The sequence below is a fragment of the Lycorma delicatula genome, chromosome 3 (assembly GCF_047948215.1).
Source record: "Lycorma delicatula isolate Av1 chromosome 3, ASM4794821v1, whole genome shotgun sequence".
NCBI lineage: Eukaryota > Metazoa > Arthropoda > Insecta > Hemiptera > Fulgoridae > Lycorma > Lycorma delicatula.
This window is the reverse complement of record NC_134457.1, coordinates 148,268,894-148,296,456: the sequence shown is the minus strand read 5'-3', so window position 1 is coordinate 148,296,456 and position 27,563 is coordinate 148,268,894. Positions and strand designations below refer to the sequence as shown.

Genomic DNA, 27,563 nt, shown 5'->3' with positions numbered 1-27,563 from the left:
CTGCAAACTATTTAAGGTTATTTATATTACTGTTTAAAGTAATTAATCTCTTTTACATCAAATAGAATAACCTAAACAAAAGCAATCATAAAATTTATTTCAACTTGTAATAACCATAACAAAGACAGATTTAAAATTTAGATGTTTATTATATTAAAAAATATATCTTCAAATTTTTGTTTATCTTATGTCATTTTGCTGGTTTGATGCAGCTTTCCATGATTTTCTATCTAATGCCAGTTGTTTCATTTCGGTGTACTCCCTACATCCTACATCCCTAACAATTTGTTTTACATATTCCAAATATTGCCTGCCTGCACAATTTATCCCATATATCGGTTTTTCCAATATCAAAGAGACTATTCCAAGATGCCTTAGGATGTGGCCCATAAGTACCTTTTATTTTAGCTATATTTTTCCAAATGCTTCTTTTTTTCAACAATTTGCCGCAAACACCCCTTCATTTGTCACTTTATGCACCAATCTGGTTTTTAATATTCTCCTATAGCACCACATTTTATAAGCTTGTAATCATTTCTTCTCAGGTGCTTCATTCTTCAAGTTTCACTTCCATATTAATTGTTGATGTAAGCAAATATATTTCTCACTGAAAGTTTGTTCAGCCTGTGCTATTTGGCATTTCATATTGCTCCTGCATTGTCCATCTTTTGTAATTCTACTTCCCAAATAAAAAAATTCTGTGGTCCATTTAATTTATTTCTATTACATTTCATTACTTTTGTTATGTTCTTGTTTATTTTCATGTGATAGTTCTTGTATAGGATGTAATCCATGCCATTCATTGTTCTAAATGTTTTTACTCGTTAAAGTTTACTATATCATCATCAAATCGTAACATCTTTTTCTTTTTACCTTACACTGTTTCATCTGAATCTAAAATGTTTTTTAACGTCATTAACTGCTATTTCTATGTAAAGATTAAAAAGTAATGTGGATAATTTAATCTTCCTTCTAATATTAATCAGAGCTAAAATTGCTTCCCTAGTTCCTATAGTTTTATTGAAACCAAATTTGTTTTCTCCTTATACTTTTTCCTTAGAATTCTGTACAGAATTCTAGTTAAATTTTTTGATGCATAAAGCTAATTGTTCTGTATTCACATTTATTTGGTTCTGCTTTCTATGGTATCATTATCATGACAATAACACTCTTTTTGAAGTCTGGCAGAACTTCCCCTTTTTCGTAAATATTACATACCAGTTTATGTAATCTATCTATCGCTTCTTCACCTTCACTGCACAGTAATTCTGCAGGTATCCTGTTTATCCAAGGAGCCTTTCTTCTATTCCTTTAATCCTCCTTTATTCGTTTAAATCCTTTAATGCTCTATGAAATTCAGATCTCATTAATGTATCTCCTTTTACTTCCTCTTTTTCCTCTACAATACTAGTTTTTAATTCATTTCCTCCATATAACTCTTCACAATATATTCCTCGGATCTATCAACCTTTTCTTTCGAGTTATAAATTGGTGTATCATCTTTATTTAACTAATTATTAGATTTTAACTTTTACAATAAATTCTCCTTAACTTTCCTGATTGCTCCATCGATTTTACCAATGATCATTTGTTTTACCACTACTGAACACTTTTCTTTACTCCACTCTTCTTTCACTAATTTTCACTTGCTGCTTATAGTATTCTTCATCACTAGCATTCTTATACTTGCTACGCTCATTCAGCATCTGCAATATCCAATATCCATCTTCTGTTATCCAAGGTTTTCTACTAGTTCTCTTTATTCTGCCTATGCTCGCTTTTGCTGATTTAAGAATTTCCTTTTTAACATTCTCCTATTGTTCTCTATACTTTCTACCTTATCCTTTTTTTACTCGGACCTCTTGCGATACCCTCCTCAAAAATCTTCTTTACCTCCTCTTCCTAAAGCTTCTCTGAATTCCACAGATTCATCTGACACCATTTCTTGAGGTTTTTAAACCCCTATCTACATTTCATTATCACTAAATTATGGTTGCTATTGATGTCTGCTCCTGCGAATGCTTTATAGTTGAGTTAATTTCTAAATCTTTGCTTAACCATGATATAATCTGCCTGATAACCTTGCTGCATTGCTCTGCTTTTCCCATGTGTATATTCTTCTATTATGATTTTTAAACTGGGTGTTGGAAAATAGTGTATTATACTTGTGCAAAACTCAATAACACATAGAATGTTATTTTTTAATTTTCTGGTGACCCCTTCCTTGGCAGTCCCCACCTGGAGATCTGATGGGGGACTAGTTTACCTCCAGAAAATTTTACCAACATCCATTTTTGTTACATGAAAATGCAGAGAGCTATATTTTAAGTCTGGGAAAAACAACTGTAGTTTTTCATTGCTTGCTTTCATCTGCGCAGTATTCAGGAGATTGAGTGATATCGATATGGCCGTTTAAGTCTTCCTGACCTATGTCTCCTTTTCCCTTTCAGGAATCATTCCGTAGTCTGGTTCTCAACAGATTCCATTCTGATAATGTTTTCACCTTCAGTTCAGCTACTCTGTATCACTAAGCACTCAAGCCCCCCTCACTATCAGCAAGGTCTCATGATTCATAGAGGCTGGCCTCTTGAAATATATAATTTAAAAATATGGAATTGTACCACTTTATTCATTCATTATTAGTGATCAAAATTAAAGGTCATTTATTTATGTGGAGTTCACAAACTTTTAATGTATGATAAATTCAAAGCTATTTATAATCAACCGTATTAGAATTAATTAGCTAGGGAATGACGTGGATTGGTAGTTTGGATAATATGAGGAAGTGCATGCATGACTTTCAATCACTGATTGACTTAAAAAATTCCATAGTACTATATATTATATATTTGAAGTTTGCAATCATTATATATTACATTTTGCCATCAAATTGAGTTCTGATTGTTTCATTAATTTTGATTAGGAAGCGGATGCAATTTTAAAAAGAAATTTTATTTTTTGTGTCTAATAAAATAAAATTGATTTGGGAATGGCTTCTGATAAAAAGAATTGTGTTTCACAAAGTGTATTTATTTTATTCAAAGGGCTGTCTACATTTATGTATTTTATATTATTTTTGAAATTATTTAGCTTAACTAAAAAGACAAACTTATCTGATTTAAAACTTTCAGTGCTACTGCTGATGTGTGTGTGTGTGTGTGTGTGTGTGTGTGTGCGCGCGCGCAATCAGTAAAATGATCATTTTCCTGTTTGATTTAAAAGTAGTTTATCGTATATTAACCACAATAACACCAAATTAAGTATAAACTATGACAATATAAATTTTGCAGTAAATTATACTTTTCACTTTTTTTATTGTTTACAGTTTTTCTAAAGATGGCAGTGAATGTATATTCTACAAATGTTACTACAGAGAATCTCAGTCGTCATGACATGCTTGCTTGGGTTAATGATTGTTTAGCTTCCAGTTTCACCAAAATTGAAGAATTATGTACAGGAGCTGCTTACTGCCAATTCATGGACATGCTTTTTCCAGGTATATTTTCAGGATTTTTTTTTAATGTGAGATAGTTATAGTAGCTTGAGAAAATAGTTACGCTATAGTTTATCAAAGATAAACTTGCGTTGAAATCTTTTTAAAATGATTCCTATTGGTTTTTGCAAAACTTCCTTGTTCTCAGCATTTAATGTTTTATTAGAGCTGGTCTCATCTGTCTACTTTAGAGAGATTTCTTTAAAAAAACATTGACTTGTGGAAGTATATTATTTATTAAGGTTTTTAAAAGGTTTTGTAATGTAGATTAGGATACTGGGGAACTGTCAGTGTTTGAAAATAACTAATTACACTTGTAATTATAAATTCCAGTGGCTAATAACTCGAGTTTTATAATTTCATGTGTAAGGGAGGAAATAGCAATGTAGAAATGTTATTACCAGCGTTAGACCTGTTTAAAGACTATGTCTTCTTACCTCATAATATCTCTTACTTAATTTACTGTTAAATTCTTATAGTGAAAATATGGTCTTCAGTCTGAATAGTTGGATATGAAAGCAGTATAACTTTATTTACTTATTGGTTGTCAACATTTAGTTTTTTACCATTATCTTAATGTATGACTTTTGTATAATAGTTAAAAGTCATACAGGGTGATCATAAATTATTCTGTGTGTTTTCAGTGTTAATAAAAAGATAACAAAGCAATGCACTTACATGCACATTTTATTGTTGAACAGGGAATTTCTAACGGTTTTGTTTATAATACTTATTAACTCAAACAAGTTCCACACGAGCACCTTTTGTGACACAAAATGTTTAAGACTATTCAATTTCATGCCGCACATTATAAAGAATATCTGAAGTTATTGCATTAATTACACCTTTGATTTTTCTTTTTAGTTCATTAATGTTGATAACCTTGTTGCATACACTCTTCCTTTGTGCATAATGTTAGAGGATCGAAGATGACCAGGGATTAGTCCATTATGGCTAATCCAACATTGAGGAAATTGTCCATGTAGGAGTCCCTAGCATGTAAATTCTATTGTAGAGGTGTAAACATTGAGTGAGCCATTGTTCAATTTGTGGTATTGCATATTCTTGTAACATATCTAGATAACTAATGCTAGTAACCATTAGTGAATAAGAATGGTCTGATCACTTCAGTCAAAGCACACCAACAGTTAATTTTTAGGCCATCATTTTGTGCTTGTCAACATAGTGAGGGTTCTTGCTAACCTAAAGTTGACAATAATGATAATTAACATGACCAGAAATGTGGAAGGTAGCTTCATCAGAGATACCTTCCAAGAGTTTATTCAGGGTCTGTTTTTTCAGTAACTATTTTTCAGTAACTAGTGTACTCTTAACGATCTGAATAATTTATATTCACCCGCTAAGAGTATTAGTATTAAATTAGTTATTTACTGAAGTAAATTATTAAGTACTTAACATTATAAGAAAGGTATTTAAGATAGTGCGTTTTCTAAACATTGTTCATTCAAAGTCATCGGTAACTAGTGCATTAATTTGCTAAATAATTTATGTCACCTGTATAGATGTGTTTCTTAACATTATATTTCTTTTTTTATACACAGGTGTAATGGCATTTTTTTCAGTCATCCAGCATATTTTTCTTTATGTACAGCTTCCTTAAGATTTCCCATATTCTTACTTGTGAGTCATCTCAATCAAACTGTCCCAGTACCCTTCCTGCCTATTATAAATTGTCCAGCATTTTTTGATCCAGCAAGAACTCTTTTGTTCTGTCATCTTAAATTTTATTTCATAAAATTCCTTTCAAACTTTTATTTATCTTATCTGTCTTACAGAGTGTTATTTTACTCAAAATTTTAGTACATTCTTCTTCTATTATCTCTTGTAGATCTGGTGCATCTTTTTAAGCATCCTCCTTTTTATTCTTTCATTAACTATTACTAATTTTAGTCTTTTTTTCTCTAATTCACATCCATATTTTACTGTTACCAGTCTATGATCAATTTCCAGTTCAATTCTCCTAAATTTCCTTACACCATTATGTTTGAATTTCTCCAGAATAAGTTCATATAATCAAGATACTTTGCATGCCTCTTCTTTCCTCAAAAGTTATTTGGTGCATCCATTTATGAGGAAAAAAGTATTTCCAATTAATAAGATGTTTTTGCACAGAATTCTACCATTTTCTTCTATTTTCATTTGCATCCTGTTATTACCTACCCTACTATTCTGTTATCCAATTACTATTTCATATCTATTGTAATATTTTCTATAGATTATTTAAAAGATTTTTATTTTTTGAGAATATCTTCGTGTTCAGTTTCAACTTAAAATTGAGGTTTTTTATTTCTGTATAGTTTATTACAGATAAAATTCTTGTTAAAATTACTTCCCAATGAATTTATTTTTTTACCTCTGGGAGGACCTTTTAGGTATTGCTTCAGAGGATGAGATAAATGATTTGTAGCACGTACGAAAATGTCATGCTGACCAGGATTCAAACCTGGGACCTCTGGATGAACGGCCAAGATGAATTAATTCCTTTTTTGTTTGTGGAGTCTTTATTACTCTTACACTATTTTTACCTTCATTTATCTCTAATTATTTTAAATTTTTTTTACCTTCTGTTATTATTTTATTACTTTTCTTTTGCATCTCACCATTTTCATTATCCTCACTTTGCCATTTTCTACATTAATGTTATATATTTTTAAAAATGATACATTTTGTGTTAACAGTATTATTTTTATATCCATGACCTAGTTTGAATTTTTTTTCCTATTTTATTAATTCTCTTTAGTTAATAATGAAAATTAGTCTGTTGCTAAATCCCTCTTAAGATGCCAGTTTCCCCAAGTGAGGTTAACTGTGCTGTTTTATTAAGCTGTTTGAGTAGCACCCTTTTGTGTTACTTAACAGGAATATGTAATTAAGTTATAATTTAAATGGAGACACTACGTTGAACATCACAATTTGCTTATTATATCTTATTAACTTAATGTCAAATTTTACATTGCTTCGTAGTTATAATTTCTTTTAACAATTAAATCTTTGAGTTACCTGTCTTGATATTTAGTTTGTTTGTTGTGCGTGCAATGTGATTAAAATTGTTATAAACTGAAGTAAATAATTAAGTACAAACCTGTTTTTCCAGTTGTCATGTTGTGGACTAGAAAATAAAAATTATAAATGCATGTAAATGTGAAACACAGAAAATGAAATTTTGTTTATGAAGTGATTGTTTAGACCACTTTGATTGGATTAATCTACTTATACAAAGTATTTCCATTTTAAGGATGTGCAAGTCTATTTAGTTTTACTGAAACTTATGATGGTCATGAAAATTTGGTCAAATATCAGTAATTCAACAAGTGTAATTTTAGATTATGAATGTTTTAGATTTAAATTGTAGAAATGTATTTTAAAGTTTATTTTAAAACCATAATATTTTTTTAGGGAGTGTTGTAATGAAACGCATAAAGTTTAGAACAAACTTAGAACATGAATACATTCAGAATTTCAAGATATTGCAGGCTGCGTTTAAGAAGATGAATGTAGATAAGGTGAGAGTCTATTGAAATCAATATTAGGTTTTTTTTATTTACAGCAGCTAAATCTTGTTTATTTTCTGTGACAGTTTAAAATTTTTTTTTAAACTATAATTTTTTATTAAAAGGTTTAACTACCTTTACCACCTCATAGTAATAGTTCTCCTTTTTAAAAGTAATAAATATATTCTAAATTTTATTGTGTTAGAAACTACATCTGTATTTTAGTGTTTGCATGCATTTAGTTTATTAAATTGACCTCTGAATTATTTATATTAACAAATTTTATTAATTTATTACATTGTTAGCAGTAATTAGGCATTTATGAAGATTTGTGTTACATTTTTTAACTGTATATGTACTGGAAGATGAATTGAATTTTCAATTTTTCAGGTTATTCCTGTAGACAAGTTGATAAAAGGTCGTTTTCAGGATAATTTTGAATTTCTTCAATGGTTTAAAAAGTTTTTTGATGCAAATTATGATGGTAGAGATTATGATGCGTTTGAAGCAAGAGGTGGAGTCATTCTGGGAAGTGGAAATATGAATGACATGGGGGGTTTCCAGGCACCACCACCACCACGACCCCCTGTGAAGGCACCCCAGTCCCGAACAATGAAGCAGCCGGGTAATTCTGTGAACTACCCATCCACCTGTAATCAATCCTATCTCAAGTCAATATAATTATTTAATTAAAATTATTTTAAGAATTCTAATTGCTTTTCTTGAAATATTTTTTATTAATATTTTGGAATTAATTGAATGTAGGCATAATAGATCTTCCTGAACATGTACAGATATGAATAGTAATTCATTTATTACCTCTTTTGTTAGTTAGTGCTACATATCTTTCTGGATCTGAAAAAAAATCAAGTTATTAAAAAAAAATACAAAAAAAATTACAAAAATATATTTGATTACATATAAAAAATTATTTTTTAAAAAAAGCTCTTATTTAACTAATATTAACATTAATAAAAAAAGGAAACAAATTAGAAAAATCCTCTAAAAAGTAAAAAATAAGAATTAAATTAAATTGAGAATTTTATACAGAAAAATATAATATATTAACAAATGCACTGAAAAGTAAAAAATAAACTATATAAATATCTAATAAATAACCAATAAATAAATGTAATAATTATTAAATTTTAAAATTAAAAGTAATGAAAATACTTTTAATAAATAAAAGTTAAATAAAAGCGTGGCGCAGTTTTTATAATTTATTTAAAACAACACAACATTTATTTTTACAACAACGTTCTACCTCCTTGCGTCATGCGCAAGGAGGCGGAAAGGTCTGCTGGAACCTCTCCAGTTGAGACTGACTAGTTACAAGTAACAATCTGGGGAAATGCACCCACTTGCTTTCTTTGTACGTGCTCTCACATAGTTGAAGTTCATCTTTGAATTCTGCTTGTAAGCCAAATTGAATGCACTCTTTCTGCTAAAAGTTTAATTTTAATCAATTATGAGTTTTTATTTAACGAATTCGTAATTACGATTACAATTATAATAATGATAATAACTAATAATTTTTCAGATTACCGTCAAAATGTAATAACTTTGTGCAAGATTTCTAAATTTAATTTTTATTTTTAATCTTATTAACCCTTAAAGTGCAAATTTGAACCATCAAAGAATTAAAACTTGAGTTATTTTATTACAGATAAATAAAGTATATACATATACTAAACAACCTCATTAAACAAAAAATATATTTTAAAATACAACAAATGTCTATAAATACTTATTCGAAAAGATTGTTTTAAAAACTGCGCCACGCTTTTATTTAACTAAATATTTTCATTACTTTTAATTTTAAAATTTAATAATTATTACATTTATTTTTTATTTATTGGTTATTTATTAGATATGTATATAATTTATTTTTTACTTTATAAGAGGGTTTTTCTAATTTGTTTCCTTTTTTTATTAATGTTAATATTAATATTAGTTAACTAAAAGCTTTTTTAAAAAAATAATTTTTTATATGTAATCAAATTATATTTTTGTATTTTTTAAGACTAAAAATAAAAGCTTTTAAAAAAGTAAAAATATTGATTTTTACACATCGACGTTACATACGTGTACTAAATTTCAATCATTTTCATACGATAGTTCATGAGAAATGAAAATTTTCAACTAAATGCATGAATTTAGTGCAGGGGTAGCGTGTGGGGGTGGGTCATTATCAAATTCCGATACCGTAGTGCTGTATTGTCATCGAAGTTACATACGTATACCAAATTTCATTGATTTTCATACGATAGATCAAAAGATAAAGCAGTTGCAAGATTTGATTTCCCAAAGTGAGTTAAATAAAAGCTTTTAAAAAAGCTGTATAAAAAAGTTGTACTTATTTATAACAGAAGACAAATTTTTCTCTCGTATTTTTTTTAATTTGGTACATTTGCATTATATCTGTTTTTAAAGTATTTTACACAGGTTCTGTTAATCGTAACCTCTTTTACTGCTGATTTTACTTAAAACAAATGATTTGTAACATAGTTTTCCATTTTAAAACAATAAGTAAGAAGAACAGCCAAACAGAAAAATAATAAATTTAGACAATTAGTGGAAATTAATTGTGTAGATTATTGCAGATGAAATCAATATTAAAAAAAGAAATTAAAAAAAGGTTCAGAAATAGTTACGAAACAATTTTATGATACATTCCAGGTAACACTTTTGAAGATAATAAATGCTCTCTCTTCTCTCCAAAAAGTAAAATTTGAATGTAGGAATCATTATTCTGAACCTGTGAAATTGTTTATTGTATACAACTTCAAATTTAAGAAATCATTCTCAGAAGTTTTTCCCTTGCCCAAAATAATTTCAAATTGATATGAATAAGTAGGATTGATTATAATCATGATTCATAACATATTTTTTTATGTTTGTTGTTATATTTCTGGTTACCATTAAAGAAGTTGTCACTGTGAAAAACAAGCATTCTATTGGAGGAATGTTTTTTTTTTCAAATTTACGTACATTATGGTCAGATGAGAACACATATTTTAAGACATTTTATTTTCTTACAAATTGTTTTACGTAGTTGTTAGGTTTGGGTAGTTAAAAAAACAAAGTTTCATATTTGTTGTTAATTTATTTTATGGTGATGATTATGGGGGTTTGTTCAAGGTGTAGGTCTCGTATTGATTCTTAGGATTAAGTTCCACAAAGAAATTCTTTAATTTACAATAGACTATAATAAATAAGCTCAAGTGGGAAATAACAAAGTTAAAAAGAGGATCCTGCTTCACTTTGTAAAATTTAGGTTGACAGTGATTAGTGAGCTGATAGAAATTGAAGTTTAACTTTATGAATGGAAGGCAAGAATTGCTTATTTACTACAGATAATTTGTAAAATTGTATTTTCCTACAGATTTGTCTTGTTTCAGACACTGTTTGGGAGTATTCAAAATAATGCTTAGTGAGGTTGCAATTAGTTGGGAATTAGACATATTGAGGATCTTGAGATGTACAAGTATTTTGACTTTTGTATCACAATCAAATGAATTATAAAAAAATATTCCACTTTATTTTAGATACTGTGTCGAGTAGCATCACATTAGAGAATGGAGTGCTTCGAGGAAGTGTATTAAGAAATGCCACCTTGTTTACCATAGCCATCAATGGTGTTACTAGATGTGTGCAACTACCTTTTTCATCTTCTCTATTTGTTGATGATTTTGCTATATATATATCACAACCTGTTCAACAGCCACAGCCAAGATAATACTACAGAATACTATTTCTCACTTTGAACTTTGTCCAAAGTCAAAATATGTACCTTTTTCTCATTCATGAAGACCCTTTCATTCCACAAGTTCTCAATGGAGAGCCAGTTGATTGATATCTCTCCTGACATACTTTACAACAGTCATCTTACGCGGATCAAACATAACACAGTTAAAAGTGAGATGATTTAAAAATTTAGATATGCTATGAATCCTTAACAATGCCAAGTGGGGAGCTGACTGATAACAGATTCTTACGTTTTTATTCTTTTTTATTATTCAACAGCTTGGATTGCGGCTGTAGTGCCTATTCTTCAGCGTGTCATACCGTGCTTAAGATACAGGATGGTGTACACCACTCTTTTCTTCATCATGCCACTGGTGCTTAGATCAAGCAGTGCTGCAAGCATACTTGCTGATTGCAATAAGTAAGCTATCACTTTGTGATAGATGGGACTGGCTGCTAGCATCTTACTCAGCCCATCTTAAAGGACAACCAAATCACCTGATTCGTAAAGCAGTCCTAGCAAATCCTGGAAATTCTCATTTCCAGTGATATGTGAACCATTCATGTAATACAGCACCAATGGGTTTCCATACGCAGTGTTTAATGTACCTTTTAAATTTTAACACACCTTTTATTTTTCCTAACCTATCCCTGTTCATATCCTCCGTGGAGACTGGACCCCATGAATTTTAATTTCGATCTCATCATATATAATAAAAAATGATCAGCTCTTCTCATCTTTCAGCAAACATTTTACCATTTTGTATCCAAGACAAACCCAGGTGTAGTAGTATACACGGATGGGTTGAAGTCGTTTGATATGATTTTGTTGTAAATGACAATCTATATGGGTTTTGGCTACCTGGAACTTACTTGCAGAAGCTCAGTACCCTCTCAGTATCTCTGAATATCATTATCAAAACAATGATCTATAGATTTGTATTCTAGACATCCTCACCAAAATTCATAATACAACCAAGTCACAACACATAAGTGAATTTCTGCTGAATCCCTAGCCATCTGGGAATCCTGGAAGCCAACTGTCTTTTACCACTCTAAAATGGGTAGATGGGTAAAGATGGGTACCCATCTAGCCATTTTATTAACTTCATTAAACAAACTTACATTTCAAAGAAGCTGGGCAAGATGTCTGGACTGCTACAGTGGATAATAAACTCTGACAGGTCTAAGGTATGGTGTTACTGTGGGACATTTCATACAGAAAAATTTGCCAAGAGAAAGTGGTCCTGTGTCAGTTGCAATTAGGACATACTAGAGCTACTCACGGATACCTGATGCCAGCAGAAAACCAACCACTGTGCATATGGTGTGACTGCCACTTGACTGTGCACCATATCCTTGTGGACTGCAGGTGTTATGCGCAAATTCAAGTTACTGAGAGATATTTGTCACGTCCTAGGAAATGATAAGAGTACTTGGCCTGGGTGTTAGAGTACTTGGCCTGGGTGTTGTCACGTCTTTGAACAATCTGTACACTTCATTAGATTTAACCAACCATAAATTTTGTTTTATTCTGTTATTTGTGGTACATAGATTATCATCCTAATGGTTACATTTATTTTATTATTTTAGTTTTAACCCTGTTATTATCTTAATTTTTAACCTTATCTTATTAATATTTTAATATCTGAGGAGATATATTATTATTTTGATCTGGGCAATGATGAAGTGAAAGTGTTTTTCACTTCAAAAAGGAAAAAGTTTTAGATGCTATCCTGTAGTGATATAATGACTTTTATTTTGGATTGATTATTTTATTATGTTAGTAGATATTATTTGTTTGTTGAATTGTGGTCATCAGAGATATAAATTTATTAATTAACATTTTTAAATATATATTAATCCTTTTGTAATACAGTAAAATTCTTTTTTTATATAATCTAATTTTACAATTTTCTGATTGTAACAACACATTTTGTTTGTCCTACTCTTAACTCTTCAGGACAACATTAAAATTTCATGCCTCTCATGATATCTTTTCTTGCATAATATGTTATTTTTAGCCCCATGACAAAAAGTCATAGCAGCAATTTTCAACATTTCTCAGTGACCGTGATGAACTTATTCATTTTTGGAAGAAAGTGAGAATTAAAGTAACATATATCGTCGGCCTTTGTAGCACGAGTGGTAGCATTGCAGCCTTTCATCTGGAGGTCCTGGTTTGAATCCCAGTCAGGCATGGCATTTTCACATTCTATAAAAGTTGTCATTCTTCTAATTCTCTGAAGCAATTGAACAGTGGTCCTGCAGTAATATATTGCTCTTAGAATAGTATAAAATGTGCGAAAAATTGCTCAGCATTGAACAATGTGGTCAGATCTACATATGGCTTGGTGAAGATTACTACAAACGTAATTTTGATATTTTTGCTGTTGTGTTTTATGTATATTTATTTTTCTTTAATATTAATTAATCGAGTAAATGTCTGTAATTGTCATCGGCAAAAACATTTGCGTACAGTAGAAAGTTTATTTTTTGTAGTTTAGCTATTCATGTGTGTGTAATGGTGATATTTTTTACAAGGAAAATATATACAAAAACACTATTGTTGTGGTAGAATTTCATGATTTTCAACCTTTTACTTAAAAAAATTTGGATGTAATGCCAAATAGCCACCTTAAATTGAATTAGCCATGATTGTGAAATTAATAGTATAATATGCAAAACGTAGAATCGGGTTTTTTTGTTGCAGTTTATTATATATTGTAGTTTAAAATGTAAAGTACTACTGTGTTTTAGATATAAAATATATATATTGGTTGTTTTAGGTATAAAAAATGTTCATTTGGAAATAGATTAATAGGTTGTTGTATTCTTTATTGAAGTGTATGGGGATTAACAAATGAGTTTAGGTTACTGATTTGTTAGTATTGTACTTATTTCAATTCCCTCTGCTACATAGTTCAACAACTAGGAACACCTATTGTCATTTACATTAATATTGTGATTATTATTAATTTTTTCAAATTGTTTATCACAATTCTGAACACTGTAATTAATTCACTGAAGTGAAATACAGTGTCCAGAGAGTCATTTTGATGAAGTATTATTTTTTCATTGTTGTTTACAAGCATGGTAATACCAATTTAAAAAATAAGAAGTGCTCAATATCATTAGTGATATGCAGAAAAAACAAACCTTTTTTCATTTTCCTATTTTTAATTGAGGTAAAATTTAAAGAACCAGATGACTGCACGCACCTACTGTTATGCGGATTAAATACTTATTTGCTCTACAGATAGATTAATATTTATATGTCAAGAAGCATTGATTGTTTAGTTTGACTTAAAAACTAGATTTTTTATTTATACTCTCAAGGTTCTTTTAGAGTAATTTATGAGACAAAATGGCAGGGTCAGTCTAATCGGAGGTACACCTTGTTGACTTGAGCAGCTAATTTCACACATCAGTATTTTATCTCCTTTAATAAAAAAACTTTCCTGCTAATCTTTTTTTCCTTCCTATTGAAAATGTTAAAAGTTCTACTGTATTTTAGTATTATTTAAAATATAGTTTTCTTACGTTTATAAAATTAATTCATAGTTGAAATAGAGTTTTTTCCAATGTGTTTCAAAAATACCAATATATTTTCTTGTATTCTTTTTCTTTTTACTTTTATCACATTTTTGTTATTTATGTCCTTACTTCATTTCGCATTATATTTACAGACTTCTGATTTTATTTTTCATAAATTGATAATTTCTTATGTATTGCTTTACGTGTTCAAATATATATTTTTTTCTAGGTGGTTTTAATATTAATGTAGTTACAAGATAAGGGAAAAAGTTAGGTAAATTATTTTTCAGTTTGATTATTTTAGATGTCATGTACATTTTTTGATTAAACAGTCAGCATTTTATAAACAAATATAGTTAATTGATTATTATATTTATAAAAGTTATTTGTAAAACATTGATATGACATCATACAGAAGTTAAAAAGAAATTGTATTTGCTGTAATATGGAGGAGACATAGGTAGGAGGTAGCTAGGAAACCTACTGTAGTAATTTGTGATCTCTTCAACACAGTGAGAATGGATCATTGATTTCATTCATGGTCAGATCTGTTTGTAAGAAACTTCATGAGCACAGGATTGGTTCTGGATCTGTGTTCTGGTTTTAAGAAATAGAGATAAATATGGAATAATCTACTGCTGGGCTCTTTATATTGCAGCAAACATGGTTGTTTCTTCAAAAACCATTTTGTAGGGTTACATGGTGGAAATTTGAGGCAAGAAAACCTGTAAAATGTGAAGTTTTTAGTACTGACAAAAGAACATAATCTAGCCAGGAGAATATGCGAGTAGCATACACAATTGTAAATTTATAATTTGACAAATATGCCTTTTCATATACACTACACAAAATTAATGCTTCACTGTTCAGACATGAGAATTTGAGTTCGGGTGTAGTGGGTGTTACATGCCTTAAGAACATCTTTCCAGTAGTATAAAAAGTAATATCTTAATAGCATTGAGCTTGCATTCATTGGTCTAATTGTAACACCTGAACTGTACTTAAATAGCATCTGTTCTCTGTTCTATACTTATCGGCGTTGGGATCAGTCCCATATTCATCCTAGTGGACCATCATGTCTGATTAAAGTGTGGGAATTTCTAGCTGATAAAAATGTCCCAGAATAGACTGAGCATTTTCTACAGTTCAATAGAATGGAAAACTGGATGATGTGGTTTGAAGGTTAATGTTGTGGTTAAAGGTTAAATCTTCATCAATTTTGATCATTTTTAGGGATGAGGTCTCAAGAGATACCAGTTCTTTGATAGAGAGGTGACCCACAATCTGAAAAGTGATGTATTATACAGCTTTTATTGACAAATTTTTTCATATGGAAAATATAGTTTATAGTTTTGCACATCTAATATAGTCATTTCATATAAAATGTTGTTCAGTTGATATTTATCTTAAATATTGATTATTCTGCTTTAAATTAATGTTTATATAAATAAAAAATAAAAATTAATTAATACAACAGAGATTTTATTTAAATTTACTTGAAATGTTGAGCATTGTAATATTTTGCCCATTCTGTATTTGTTGTATACTGTACAATACCAATCAACCTAATAATCCAAAATCTTCATGTAAATTTTAGAAACTTATAAATTGCTAGCATTTAATTATTACAAATAATCCAAATGTATCTAGATAGTAATAAGTATGTTAAAAAATTTCATTAAAAATAATTAACTACATTCCCAAATGCAATTTATTTGTAAATCTTACTCTTACAGATTTCAGCTGATTTAATTTTACAAGCAATAGCAGTACTTGATTTTTTTTATTCTATATCTGTTTTAATCAAAATATTTAGGTATTTAGAAAGAGTATCTTAACAGGATCTTGTCTGGCCAAATTTTATAGAATTTTTGTACTAAACTTTAATAAACTAAATCTTTTATTATAAAAAGTGAACTTTCTGATTTAAAATTAAATGAATGATAAACTGAGTAAGTAAAGTTATAAATAAAAAGATTATTTAAGTAATAGAAAAAATACCAGTTATTTGATGAATTTTTAGACAGAATTATTACATTTTTCAAATATTTTTTTAATTATTTAATTTTAAATTGACTTGAGAATTGACTTGAGGATTGACTTAGTAGATTGCACCCATTTACTGAATTGTAATTGCCTGTAGATGAACAAGGCTGTTGTATTGCATGTTGCTGTTGCAATCATACCTTTATTTTTATTGTTTTTTAATCATTACTTTTGCTTTTTTTGATGCACATTTTATGGTTATTTTTATAATAATTATTTACAGATAGTACCAATAGATAGACTTGTCAAAGGTCGATTCCAAGATAATTTTGAATTTCTCCAATGGTTCAAAAAGTTTTTTGATGCAAACTATGCAGGAACTGAATATGATGCAAAAGCTGCAAGAAATGGTGAAGAATTAGGACTAGGCGGTGCATCAGCGCCCAGGGGTGGACCTGCTTCTGCTCCTGTTAGAAGAATTCAACCAACAAAACCTGTTAACTCTGCACCAACCAGGCCTGTTGCAACAAGACCAGCTGGTATAATGATTGTATAATCATTCCAATTAATTCTTTGTACTGATAAGTTTTATTTTGTTATTTTCACTAACAAGCTTCAATATTAGAAGTAACTAATCATAACATATAATAGGCATCTTTTTTATATTCCCTCAAGAGAGAAAAAGTCACTAGATGGTTTTACACACATCCTTTCCTCTCCACAAGGTTCTGAAACTTAAGTAGTTAAACTCTTTATCAAATTCTGAAGTATTAATATTAGATTGTTTCAGTAACTAGTTCAAATTTATTAGAGGCAAATTAAAAAACAGCGGATGATTTTTTAACCCAGTGTTTCATTACCTTTCTGATGTCACTGACACCTGTAGTGACTTGTTAATTCTCCATGGTTTCCATAAAATAAAATATTATTTTTTAAATATATTTTACATATAAAAATGAAGTGATAAATACAAGTTTACTACATTAAATGTATCATTTATGGCACGCTGTGGCCTGTGATTGTTAAGGTTTTTGAGAAGGTCGTGTATTTTCGTATTAATGTCTGATTGGTCACTGATTATTTGCTAATGGACAACTAGTATGGTTTCCGACTGGGCAAGAGCACTGAAGATGCCATACTAAAATGATGGATATAGCTTCCTCTAGTTCATGCAAGTATGTATTAGGGATCATTCTGGACATATCTGGAGCATTTAATAACTTATGGTGGCCCTCTGCCCTGTTTCAGATGCAGAAGCGAAAATGTACACAAAATTAATTAGAAGTGCTCTCAAGTTATTTCAGCCATCGGACTGTTTCCCTGCATGATGACAGCTCGGAGGTTTGTAAGACCCTCTTTGATGCCCTCAGGACAGTGTTCTGAGTCCTCTTTGGATTATAGAATTTGATTCCATGTTACGTTTAAGGTTGCCACGTGGTTGTCGTGTCATCGCTTATGTTGACAACTCGCTGCTGCTGATTGAAGGGGATTTGCGTAATGAAGTACAGTTCTGAGCTGCTCGTGCTTGTGAGGCACTCCGGCTGTGGAGTCTCCAACATAAAATGTTTTTCAGCCCAGAGAACCACAATGATATTGCTTAAGGGCTGCTTCCTGACGAATCTGGGTTCAGATGGTTGATCTCCCCATTCAGTACATTATGGCTCAAAAGTACCTGGGTGTTATTCTTGATGAGAATTTTCAGTTCAAGGAACATCTACAGCATGTAGCAAAAAAGGCCACTGATGCTTTTTATGGAATCCGTAGAATCATTCATCCCGATTGGGGGTTGAATTACCGTACCATGTGTATCATTTACAAAGGTGTCAGTGTGGCTGTTATGCTACATGCTGCACCTGTCTGGGCTCACTGCTTGGCTTTTAGGTGTTACATGGACATTTTGCTGTGGGCCCAGAGACTTTTGCTGGCTGTTATTGGAGGTTATAGAACAGTTTCATGGGAGGCAATCTGTGTTATAGCTGGGGTCAAACCAGTAGATATCTTTGCAAATGAGCATAAGGAACGCTACATTTCCAAGGTAAATAACCTATTGATGTCGGAATGAAAGCAGGAGATTGAAGACCAGGGCCTTGCATCTTGGCAGGTTAGGTGGTATGAATCCCCCACAGGTCGCTATATGCATGGTATATTTCTTATAGTGTCTGATTTAGGTGCGATTAGATGGGTTTCCCCCAATTGGTATATCACACAGTTTCTCTCCGGGCATGGTGCCTTTCGGGCGAGTTTGTCAAGGTTTTGTTTGGTGGATTCGCATCAATGCCTGGATTGTGGGACTGATGATAGAGTGGACCACGTCCTTTATATCTGTCCCCTATATGAGGTCAAACATTCATGAGCTGTTAGGGAACTTGAGAGAATACATTGCTTTCTGGATCTCTGTATTTACTGGATGATCTGCTGAGGAGTGGTTATAGTGGCTAGTTTTTTCTCGTGCCCTTACGGTGTGTAGGTCTGCAGTAGGAGTTTAATTTGATCGTGGTAGGATCCTGGGTGGCAGGGTTCCAGCCTGGGTATTGGAATGGTTGGAGGTAGGCATATTGGCATTGAGCCACGGTTATATTGGTATTGTTTATGATTTGATTTTGGGTTCTCGCTGTCAGGGCTGGCTGTGCTGCCGGGGTATGGTAGCCTGTGTGACCAGGGACGTGGCTTTGTTCAATCAGTGGCAGTCCCTGATTGTGACCTGGTAATGCCACATGAGACTCCATGATGGGACCAGGTAGGAGTGCAGGGTTTGTCCCCGGCTCCTGCCCGGACCAGAATGAGGTTACATTCCCCTTGTTAGGTGACCCAATTTGGTCAACTTATTTGGGTGTAGATCTGAATTTCTATGTTGTGTAAAACATAATTTTGATTGGTATGAGTTAGCACTGATTTAACTTACAACTTGTTCATTTTCTGCATTCACAGTCATGAACGGTGTTGTCAGATTTGGACCAGGCATGGGGAATCCGCAGTGTCGGTTAGTTAGTTTGAGGGAATCATACTAGGTTGGATGTGAAGATGTCAGTTTGAGGCCTGTGTGAAGGCAAAATTTGATTTGTATTTTACAGATGCAAATGTCTGCTGAGGCATTTACATTGGTGGCATCCCAGCCGGAGATATTCAGGATTATCATACCAGTTAGACCTGATATTATGAATTCAATATTACTTGCCTATTGTTGTGATGTCTGATGCTGATTTTCAGACATCAACTTCCATATGTCTGGATATCAAAACTGAATAATTTCAGATGTAGATCTGGCTCCATGATGTATTCCTGTATTTGTTACTTTTCAATTTACAAGATGAGAAAATGTCGTCTTTCGCAGATATTGCAACAGGAAAATGGCAACAGTCATTTTTTAATTTCAGGATAAACAGCCTTAGAATGGAACCAAAACTCCAGTAACAGTAACAAAGGAAACAGCATTCTGAATGTTGAATCACAAGACATATTCTGATCTAGAAAGAAAGTTTTCATCCATTTTTATTTTTCAGCACAAATTGGAAAATACAAACTTAGTTGAGATGGTGGTCACTCTTGTGTTAAAAGAAATCTTATTCCTTTCTCCAAGCAGTTAAATTATAATTTAAACTTCTTGAGTGTTGTGTCCATCTTGCTTGTACAGAAGACCCAGTGACAAATGTACCTTGAAGGCTCATATTAAGAGGACACAAGATGTTAAAAAGTTAGGCAAATAAACAACAGATGAGAGCATGTGAAATCATTTAAATTGTATGTTAACTGAAATATAGAATTTCTGAAGAACAACCTTACTACGAGATACAACCTTGTCTGAGATAGGCAGCAAATTTCTGAGTACAATAATAGGTCTTGTTTTTGATCACTTCCCACTTCTTTATCTGAAAATAACTGGTTGTTAAGAGGATGAGGCTTAATAATAATTTTTACTGCTTAATTTAGAAAGGTTTTCCTTTTGGAGGGCATATGTTGTGTAGCTAATAATTAGCAGTGTATACAACAATGTGTCAGTTTCACAAGAGGTGTGACTTTGTGGCATGTTAATCAAATCTTTATATATGCCTGACATTGTCTTCTTACCATCTGTACCTACACATTTTTCCCAATGGAACTTCAAACTAGAAAAAAAGTCTAATTTTGTGTTGTATCGCACAAAAAATTTTTGTGTTGTATCACACCAAAGCTATCAGATTAGCTTTATTTGAAATATCATAGAGTATTCACTTCTATGTAAATGTTTAAGCAAAATATTTTTCACATTTTGAGCCACTTCATTGATTTTTCTTGTCATATTTTGTCAGATAACGATATAGACCTTGTTGGCATGATTTTCATTAAACTAGCTCTTTGCTATCACTTTTGTTGCAGGAAAAAGTAGATTTTCCCCAGTTTTACGGGGTGGTTCATTTCTAGTGATCTGAAGGGTGACTTCAATAAGAGACTTGAAAACCATTTTAATTTTTTGTGAACCTTTGTTGTGTTGATTTCTACTGGTTTATTAACCGACTAGTTTGTTTCAAGATGGCGTTTGAAGTTCAATGGTTTCTTTTGATAACATTTTACAACAAACAACACACTGTGGTCTGTCGTTATCCAGAATGGAAAATCCAATTTGCAAATAGGATGGACAATATCTGTGCAGATTTTTCTGTGAAGGAATTTTATCTAGACTAATACTTTTAACAACACTAGATCTACACGAATTATCAACCTGTTTTGTTTCATCGATCAACATTAACCACTGATCCATGATCATGAACAAATTGAAAATAAGAAGTTCTGTTGAACTCGATTATTTAATCAGAAGCAGAAAAAATAATTGTATAATATTGCAAAAAACCTAAAGAAACAGCTTGTTCACTTTGCCACTGAATTGAATAAGAGTCATGGTCAGTGTTTCCTTAACTCGAAACAAAGAGGGATGGGTTTGGTGCGGGAGGTGGTAAGAAAGATAGTCCACAGTGATACAGAGGTTTGAGATAGAATTGACCAGCCAGAAGAAAATGTACATGAAAAACCTACACAAAGGGGGTCAGTTAATTATTCGCCTCTTCACAAAGGAAAACATTAAAGTACCAATATTCATGTTAAAATTTTACCTAAACCCAGGCCTTGAGAGCCTGAAATGTGCATTACAAATATCCCAGGTGTGAGCAACATCAGATAAATTTTAATGAAAATAAAATGTTCTACAGAACTCAGGTTGGGAAATGCTGATTTTAACAATTTTCCTTCTGCCACATTTATTATTTTAAAAAATAGTAACTTTAGGTGTGGATAGGAAGATTCTATAATGATCAAAATTTTTGTGTGAATTTTAAATGAAACATTGAAGAAAAAATGATAAGCAATTTACAGGTAGTAAGTGTTTTTAATGCATGGTTGTATTAAATAAAATAATGTTTATTGCATTGTTTGCTGAATGTTATTACACTTACTTAATGATTGCTGCATTGCGACTTTTTTAAATATCTTTTGTTTTGTCTATGTGTATTTAATACTAAATGTGCACTATAATAGCTTAGTGTAATTAAACAGTTTATATCAGTAATATTAGAGAATTAGTTAAAGAAAAGATCTCTATTTCTTTTACTTTCTTGTGTTTAGTTATACTTAACTAGAATATTCATTAGTGATGCTGTATTTAGCAGGTGTTTGTAGCTGTATATCGATACATATTGATTTGAAATCAAATTATGCTTGTTGATAAATTAGTTTGATTTATTTTTTTTTTATGTTTATGTAATATGAAGAAGTAAAAAATGATTTTAAAGTAATTATATAGTCAAATATTATAGTTTAATTTTTTTATAAACATTAAAACGAAAAGTTAAATTGTAGGCTTAAAGCTTATGGAACTCATCTTATTTACAGCATTTAACTTGTTTTTAAAGATGGAATCTGGAGAATCAAGTTGTAAAACTAAAAGTAAAAAATAACAATAAAATTGAATATTTTTTCTGTTTGATTTTTTAAAAAAAATTAATCATTATGTTGTAACAGTTGAGCAATTGCAAGTCTCAGCCTTTGCGAAGATCCCCTTAGCCTAGCATCATAAATATATATACCTGGTTGTATTTTTTTTACCATTGCAAAATGTGAAAAAATGTTCTACAATTCCGTAGACTAGTTGTAATACTCATTGAGCTTATTGAATTGTCAGCATTAAACTGATGACATTATATATTCTACACCAATTAGCTGGCTAGTTTTTACTGGTCAGCAAATTTAATTGGGTTCTCATTAAACTAGTCTGGATTTGATTTCCAGCAGGGGTGATATTTTTCCATACGATCATAATTATTTAAAAAAAATTAATTTCTATAATTTGACAATGTCTATAGAGTGCATAAATGAATATCGAGTTTTTGTGATGTTAGACTTTTTTTTATTTTTCATCTGTTGAAAGTGCTTTAGTAAGTTATAAGATATCAGAAAAATGTGTATAGTAGTAATATTTTAATCTGTGTTTGGGAAGACTGTAACATTAGTCACTTTTGTAAATGGTTTTGTGAGCTAAAATCCTCACAAATGGTGGATATGAAATCTGACTAATAATTATCAATTTTGTGCAGTGTCTTTGCAGTTAAGTCAATTTTCAAAAATAAGGCTTAGTTTTGTTTATAATGAAAGATTCAGAATTTTACTTAATAAAATGTATTTTGATAAGTTATTAAAAAAATAACCATATAGACTAAACTGAGATATAAAAAAATTAAATATTGGTGATGGTTGTCACTTTGAAATTTATGAATGTGTTTGTCAATATTTGTTTATTTATTAAAGAAAGTTGGTTCAAACATGCGAATAAAATATTGTAATCATTTTTCAGCCTGCACTTAAAATATCAATTTTGAAAGTATAAGATATAAAGATGAAAGTAAAATCATATTCATAGAATATGAAAATTAGAATTGATACATAGAATTTTAAAAGCAATGGCCTCGTATATTTTTTTGTTGATTACTCTGATTACATGTAGTTACAATAAAATGATTAAAACAATTTTTCTGTTAAACAATGTACTTAGTTGAGAATTTAATCAAATTCTATCAGCAGTCAAATCTTAAAAGCCAAAGAAAAATATCTATTCACCAACTTATTCCTGTCAGAGTACTCCCCTAATTATTACTACCCTGATAGTTGTTTTATTGATAATTTGTAGTTCGTCACTGGTTTTGCAATTGTTTGAAATGATAACAATGGCTATCTTTGTCAGATAGCAGCTTTTTGTTAAATAGTTTTAAACCTGTTTTGTTGTGTTGTATGATATAGTTATTTTCAGTATTTATTGCACAAAGGAGGTATTTGAAAGTTGTTGATTGGAGGAATATACTCTTGTGTAAATATTTCATGTTAAAGGGAATCATAACAGTTTAGTCATGGTTATGATTAACTTTTCATGCTCATTTTATTGAAATTAGTATCACTATTATGAAAGGAACAAAAATTTTTTTAAATTGTGTACAAATGGGGTTGTTTACATCTGATATTGTTCAACTACTAAGTCATGAAAACAATATTTAAGAGGAATATGTAAAGAAAAAAATAATTTTAATTGTGCAGATTTCAATTAATAATAAATACTTCAGGTTTTACTGTAAGGCTTATCAGACATTCATAATGAGGGATTCAGAGAGAGGGGTTTTCAATGTGTGCTCTGACCTCATAGTTTTTGCTTAAGTGTCTGAAGTTTTTTTAGTGGTTTTAAAAAACATTTTGAAACAGAATTGGTTTTACTTTAATAAACTAAAAGCAGGAAATAACCAATTCTAATTGTAATTAATTGAAGTCTTGAAGGGGTATAGTGTACCTGCTCATTTTGACATATTGAGGTTTTTGTATGCCCTTGAAAATGTTTGTTCTAAATTGCAGTTCTAAATATCACAGAATTTCGATTTATCTTTATGAAAGTATTAAGAAATCAAAAGTAGGCTGTATGTAGCTGGGCAACAGGGCTCTTAGAAAAGGACAGACAAAGTATACATTTTAAAAGTGTACTGTTGAAAATTAGTTATAACACTGGTCAACAAAATTTAATTTTTTTGTTAAATGAGAGTGAATGGCTGATTTCTTGTAGTAGTATTTTTTATGCTGATTTCATAAATGTTTATAGATTTTTTTCTATCAGACTGTTTTCTTGTAATTGAAATTTCTTTTGAAATAAAATATGTATGGTGAACATAATATGACAATATATTACATGCATTTTGTATCTCCTAAAATTTATTTCGTTTGGATTTTCTGCTGTAATTTGCTGTGGGTGTCCTTTACATTCCAGCAGTAGTCAGCGATCATTTTGGGGTTCCATTTTCAATGGTATCATATTTCTATTATAGATAAGTCCTGGTGAAAGCATTCTCCTTGTTGATCACTAATAGCCATTCTCCAAAACACCAGATCACTCATTAGTTTTCTTATTTGTGGTTCAACACATTTTTTTTGTCTTCAGTCATTTGACTGGTTTGATGCAGCTCTCCAAGATTCCCTATCTAGTGCTATTCGTTTCATTTCAGTATACCCCGTACATCCTACATCCCTAACAATTTGTTTTACATATTCCAAACGTGGCCTGCCTACACAATTTTTTCCTTCTACCTGTCCTTCCAATATTAAAGCGACTATTCCAGGATGCCTTAGTATGTGGCCCATAAGTCTTTTTACTATATTTTTCCAAATGCTTCTTTCTTCATCTTGCCGCAACACCTCTTCATTTGTCACTTTTTCCACCCATCTGATTTTTAACATTCTCCTGTAGCACCACATTTCAAAAGCATTAGAAAAGCTTCTAATCTTTTCTTCTCAGATACTCCGATTGTCCAAGTTTCATTTCCACATAAAGCGACACTCCAAACATATACTTTCAAAAATCTTTTCCTGACCTTTAAATTAATTTTTGATGTAAACAAATTATATTTCTGACTGAAGGCTCGTTTCGCCTGTGCTATTCAGCATTTTATATCGCTCCTGCTTTGTCCATCTTTAGTAATTGTACTTCCCAAATAACAAAATTCCCATAATCTTTTCTCCTCCTATTTTCACATTCAGTGGTCCATCTTTGTTATTTCTACTATTTTTCATTACTTTCGTTTAGTTCTTGTTTATTTTCATGTGATAGTTCTTGCGTAGGACTTCATCTATGCCGTTCATTGTTCTAAATCCTTTTTACTCTCGGCTAGAATTACTATATCATCAGCAACTCGTAGCATCTTTATCTTTTCACCTTGTACTGTTACTCCGAATCTAAATTGTTCTTTAACATCATTAACTGCTAGTTCCATGTAAAGATTAAAAAGCAACGGGGATAGTGAACATCCTTGTTGGACTCCCTTTCTTATTACGGCTTCTTTCTTATGTACTTCAATTATTACGGTTGCTGTTTGGTTCCTGTAAATGTTAGCAATTGTTCTTCTATCTCTGTATTTTACCCCTAATTTTTTTAAAATGCTGAACATTTTATTCCAGTCTACGTTATCGAGAATGCCTTTTCTAGATCTATAAATGCCAAGTATGTTGGTTTGTTTTTCTTTAATCTTCCTTCCACTATTAATCTGAGGCCTAAAATTGCTTCCCTTCTCCCTATACTTTTCCTGAAATCAAATTGGTCTTCTCCTAACACTTGTCTCAAATTCTTCTCCTCTAACACTTCAGTATACACTTCTTACCCAGCTTTTATTAAAGCTGGGGGGATATGGATTTATTCGTTGTTTAGGTTATATTTATTATTTTTTATTACACACTTCTTCTCTCAATTCTTCTGTATAGAATTCTAGTTAAGATTTTTGATGCATGACTAAAACTAATTGTTCTGTATTCTTTACATTTATCTGCCCCTGCTTTCTTTGGTATCATGACTATAACCCTTTTTTTGAAGTCTGATGGAACTTCCCCTTTTTCATAAATATTACACACCAGTTTGTATAGTCTATTATATATATATTAGTATAGTATATTATTATATTGTATAGTTTACTTTTCTTTCCACTTCTGAACACTTTTCTTTAATCCACTCTTCTTTCGCTAGTTTGTACTTCCTGTTTATAGTATTTCTTGATTGTCGATAGTTCCTTATACTTTCTTCATCACTAGCATTCTTATATTTTCTATGTTCATCCATCAGCTGCAGTATATACTCTGAAACCTAAGGTTTTCTACCAGTTCTCTTTGTTCCGCCTAAGTTCACTTCTGCTGATTTAAGAATTTCCTTTATAACATTCTCTCATTTTTATTCAACATTTTCTATGTTATCTTTTTTACTCAGACCTCTTGCGATGTCCTCCTCAAAAATCTTCTGTACCTCCTCTTCCTCAAGCTTCTCTAAATTCCACAGATTCATCTGACACCTATTCTTCAGGTTTTTAAACCCCAATCTACATTTCATTATCACCAAATTATGGTCGCTATCAATGTCTGCTCCAGGGTAAGTTTTGCAATCAACGAGTTGATTTCTAAATCTTTGCTTAACCATGATATAATCTATCTGATACCTTGCAGTATCGCCTGGCTTTTTCCAAGTGTATATTCTTCTGTTATGATTTTTAATTTGGGTGTTGGCAATTACTAAATTATACTTCGTGCAAAACTATAGGTCGGTCCCCTCTTTCATTCCTTTTGCCCAGCCTGTACTCACCCACTATATTTCCTTCTTTGCCTTTTCCAATGCTTGCATTCCAGTCTCCAACTAATATTAAATTTTCATCTCCTTTTATGTGTTTAATTGCATCGTAAATTTCTTCATATATACACCCTACCACCTCATCATCATCATGGGTGCTTGTAGGTATACAGACGATGATAATCGTTGTCGGTTTAGGATTTGATTTTATCCTTATTACAATGATTCTATCGCTTTGCATTTTGAAATACTTTACTCTCTTCCCTATCTTCTTGTTCATTACGAATCCTACTCCTGCCTGCCCATTATTTGAAGCTGAGTTAATTATTCTAAAATCACCTGACCAAAAGTCGCCTTCCTCTTCCCACTGAACCTCACTAATTCCTACTACATCTACATTTATCCTATCCATTTGCCTTTTTAAATTTTCTAACCTACCAACCTTTTTTAAACTTCTAACATTCCACACTCCGACTCGTAGAATGTTATTTTTTAATTTTCTGGTGACCCCTTCCTTAGTAGTCCCCACCAGGAGATCCGAACGGGGGACTAGTTTACCTCCGGAATATTTTACCAAGGAAGGCGCCTCCATCATTGCTATATGAAAATGCAGAGCGCTACATTTTCATCAATCAAAAAAAGCAGCTGTAGTTTTCCATTGCTTTCAGCTGCATAGTACTCAGATGAC

General features: G+C 31.2%; 1 protein-coding gene across 3 annotated transcripts in view; it reads left to right on the top strand.

Annotated features, from left to right (window-relative positions):
• The window catches only part of Eb1 (microtubule-associated protein RP/EB family member 1), a 67,013-nt gene that overhangs the window by 2,134 nt on the left and 37,316 nt on the right, over positions 1–27,563 (top strand). For 2 of the 3 annotated variants that reach the window (XM_075360783.1, XM_075360784.1), the window contains exons 2-4: positions 3,326–3,496; positions 6,911–7,017; positions 16,559–16,814. In XM_075360783.1, the coding sequence (XP_075216898.1) occupies positions 3,337–3,496; positions 6,911–7,017; positions 16,559–16,814 (523 nt within the window). In that variant the 5' untranslated portion in view covers positions 3,326–3,336. Of the gene's footprint in view, positions 1–3,325; positions 3,497–6,910; positions 7,018–7,395; positions 7,631–16,558; positions 16,815–27,563 lie in introns of all 3 variants that reach the window. The other variant, XM_075360785.1, reaches the window with a different exon arrangement.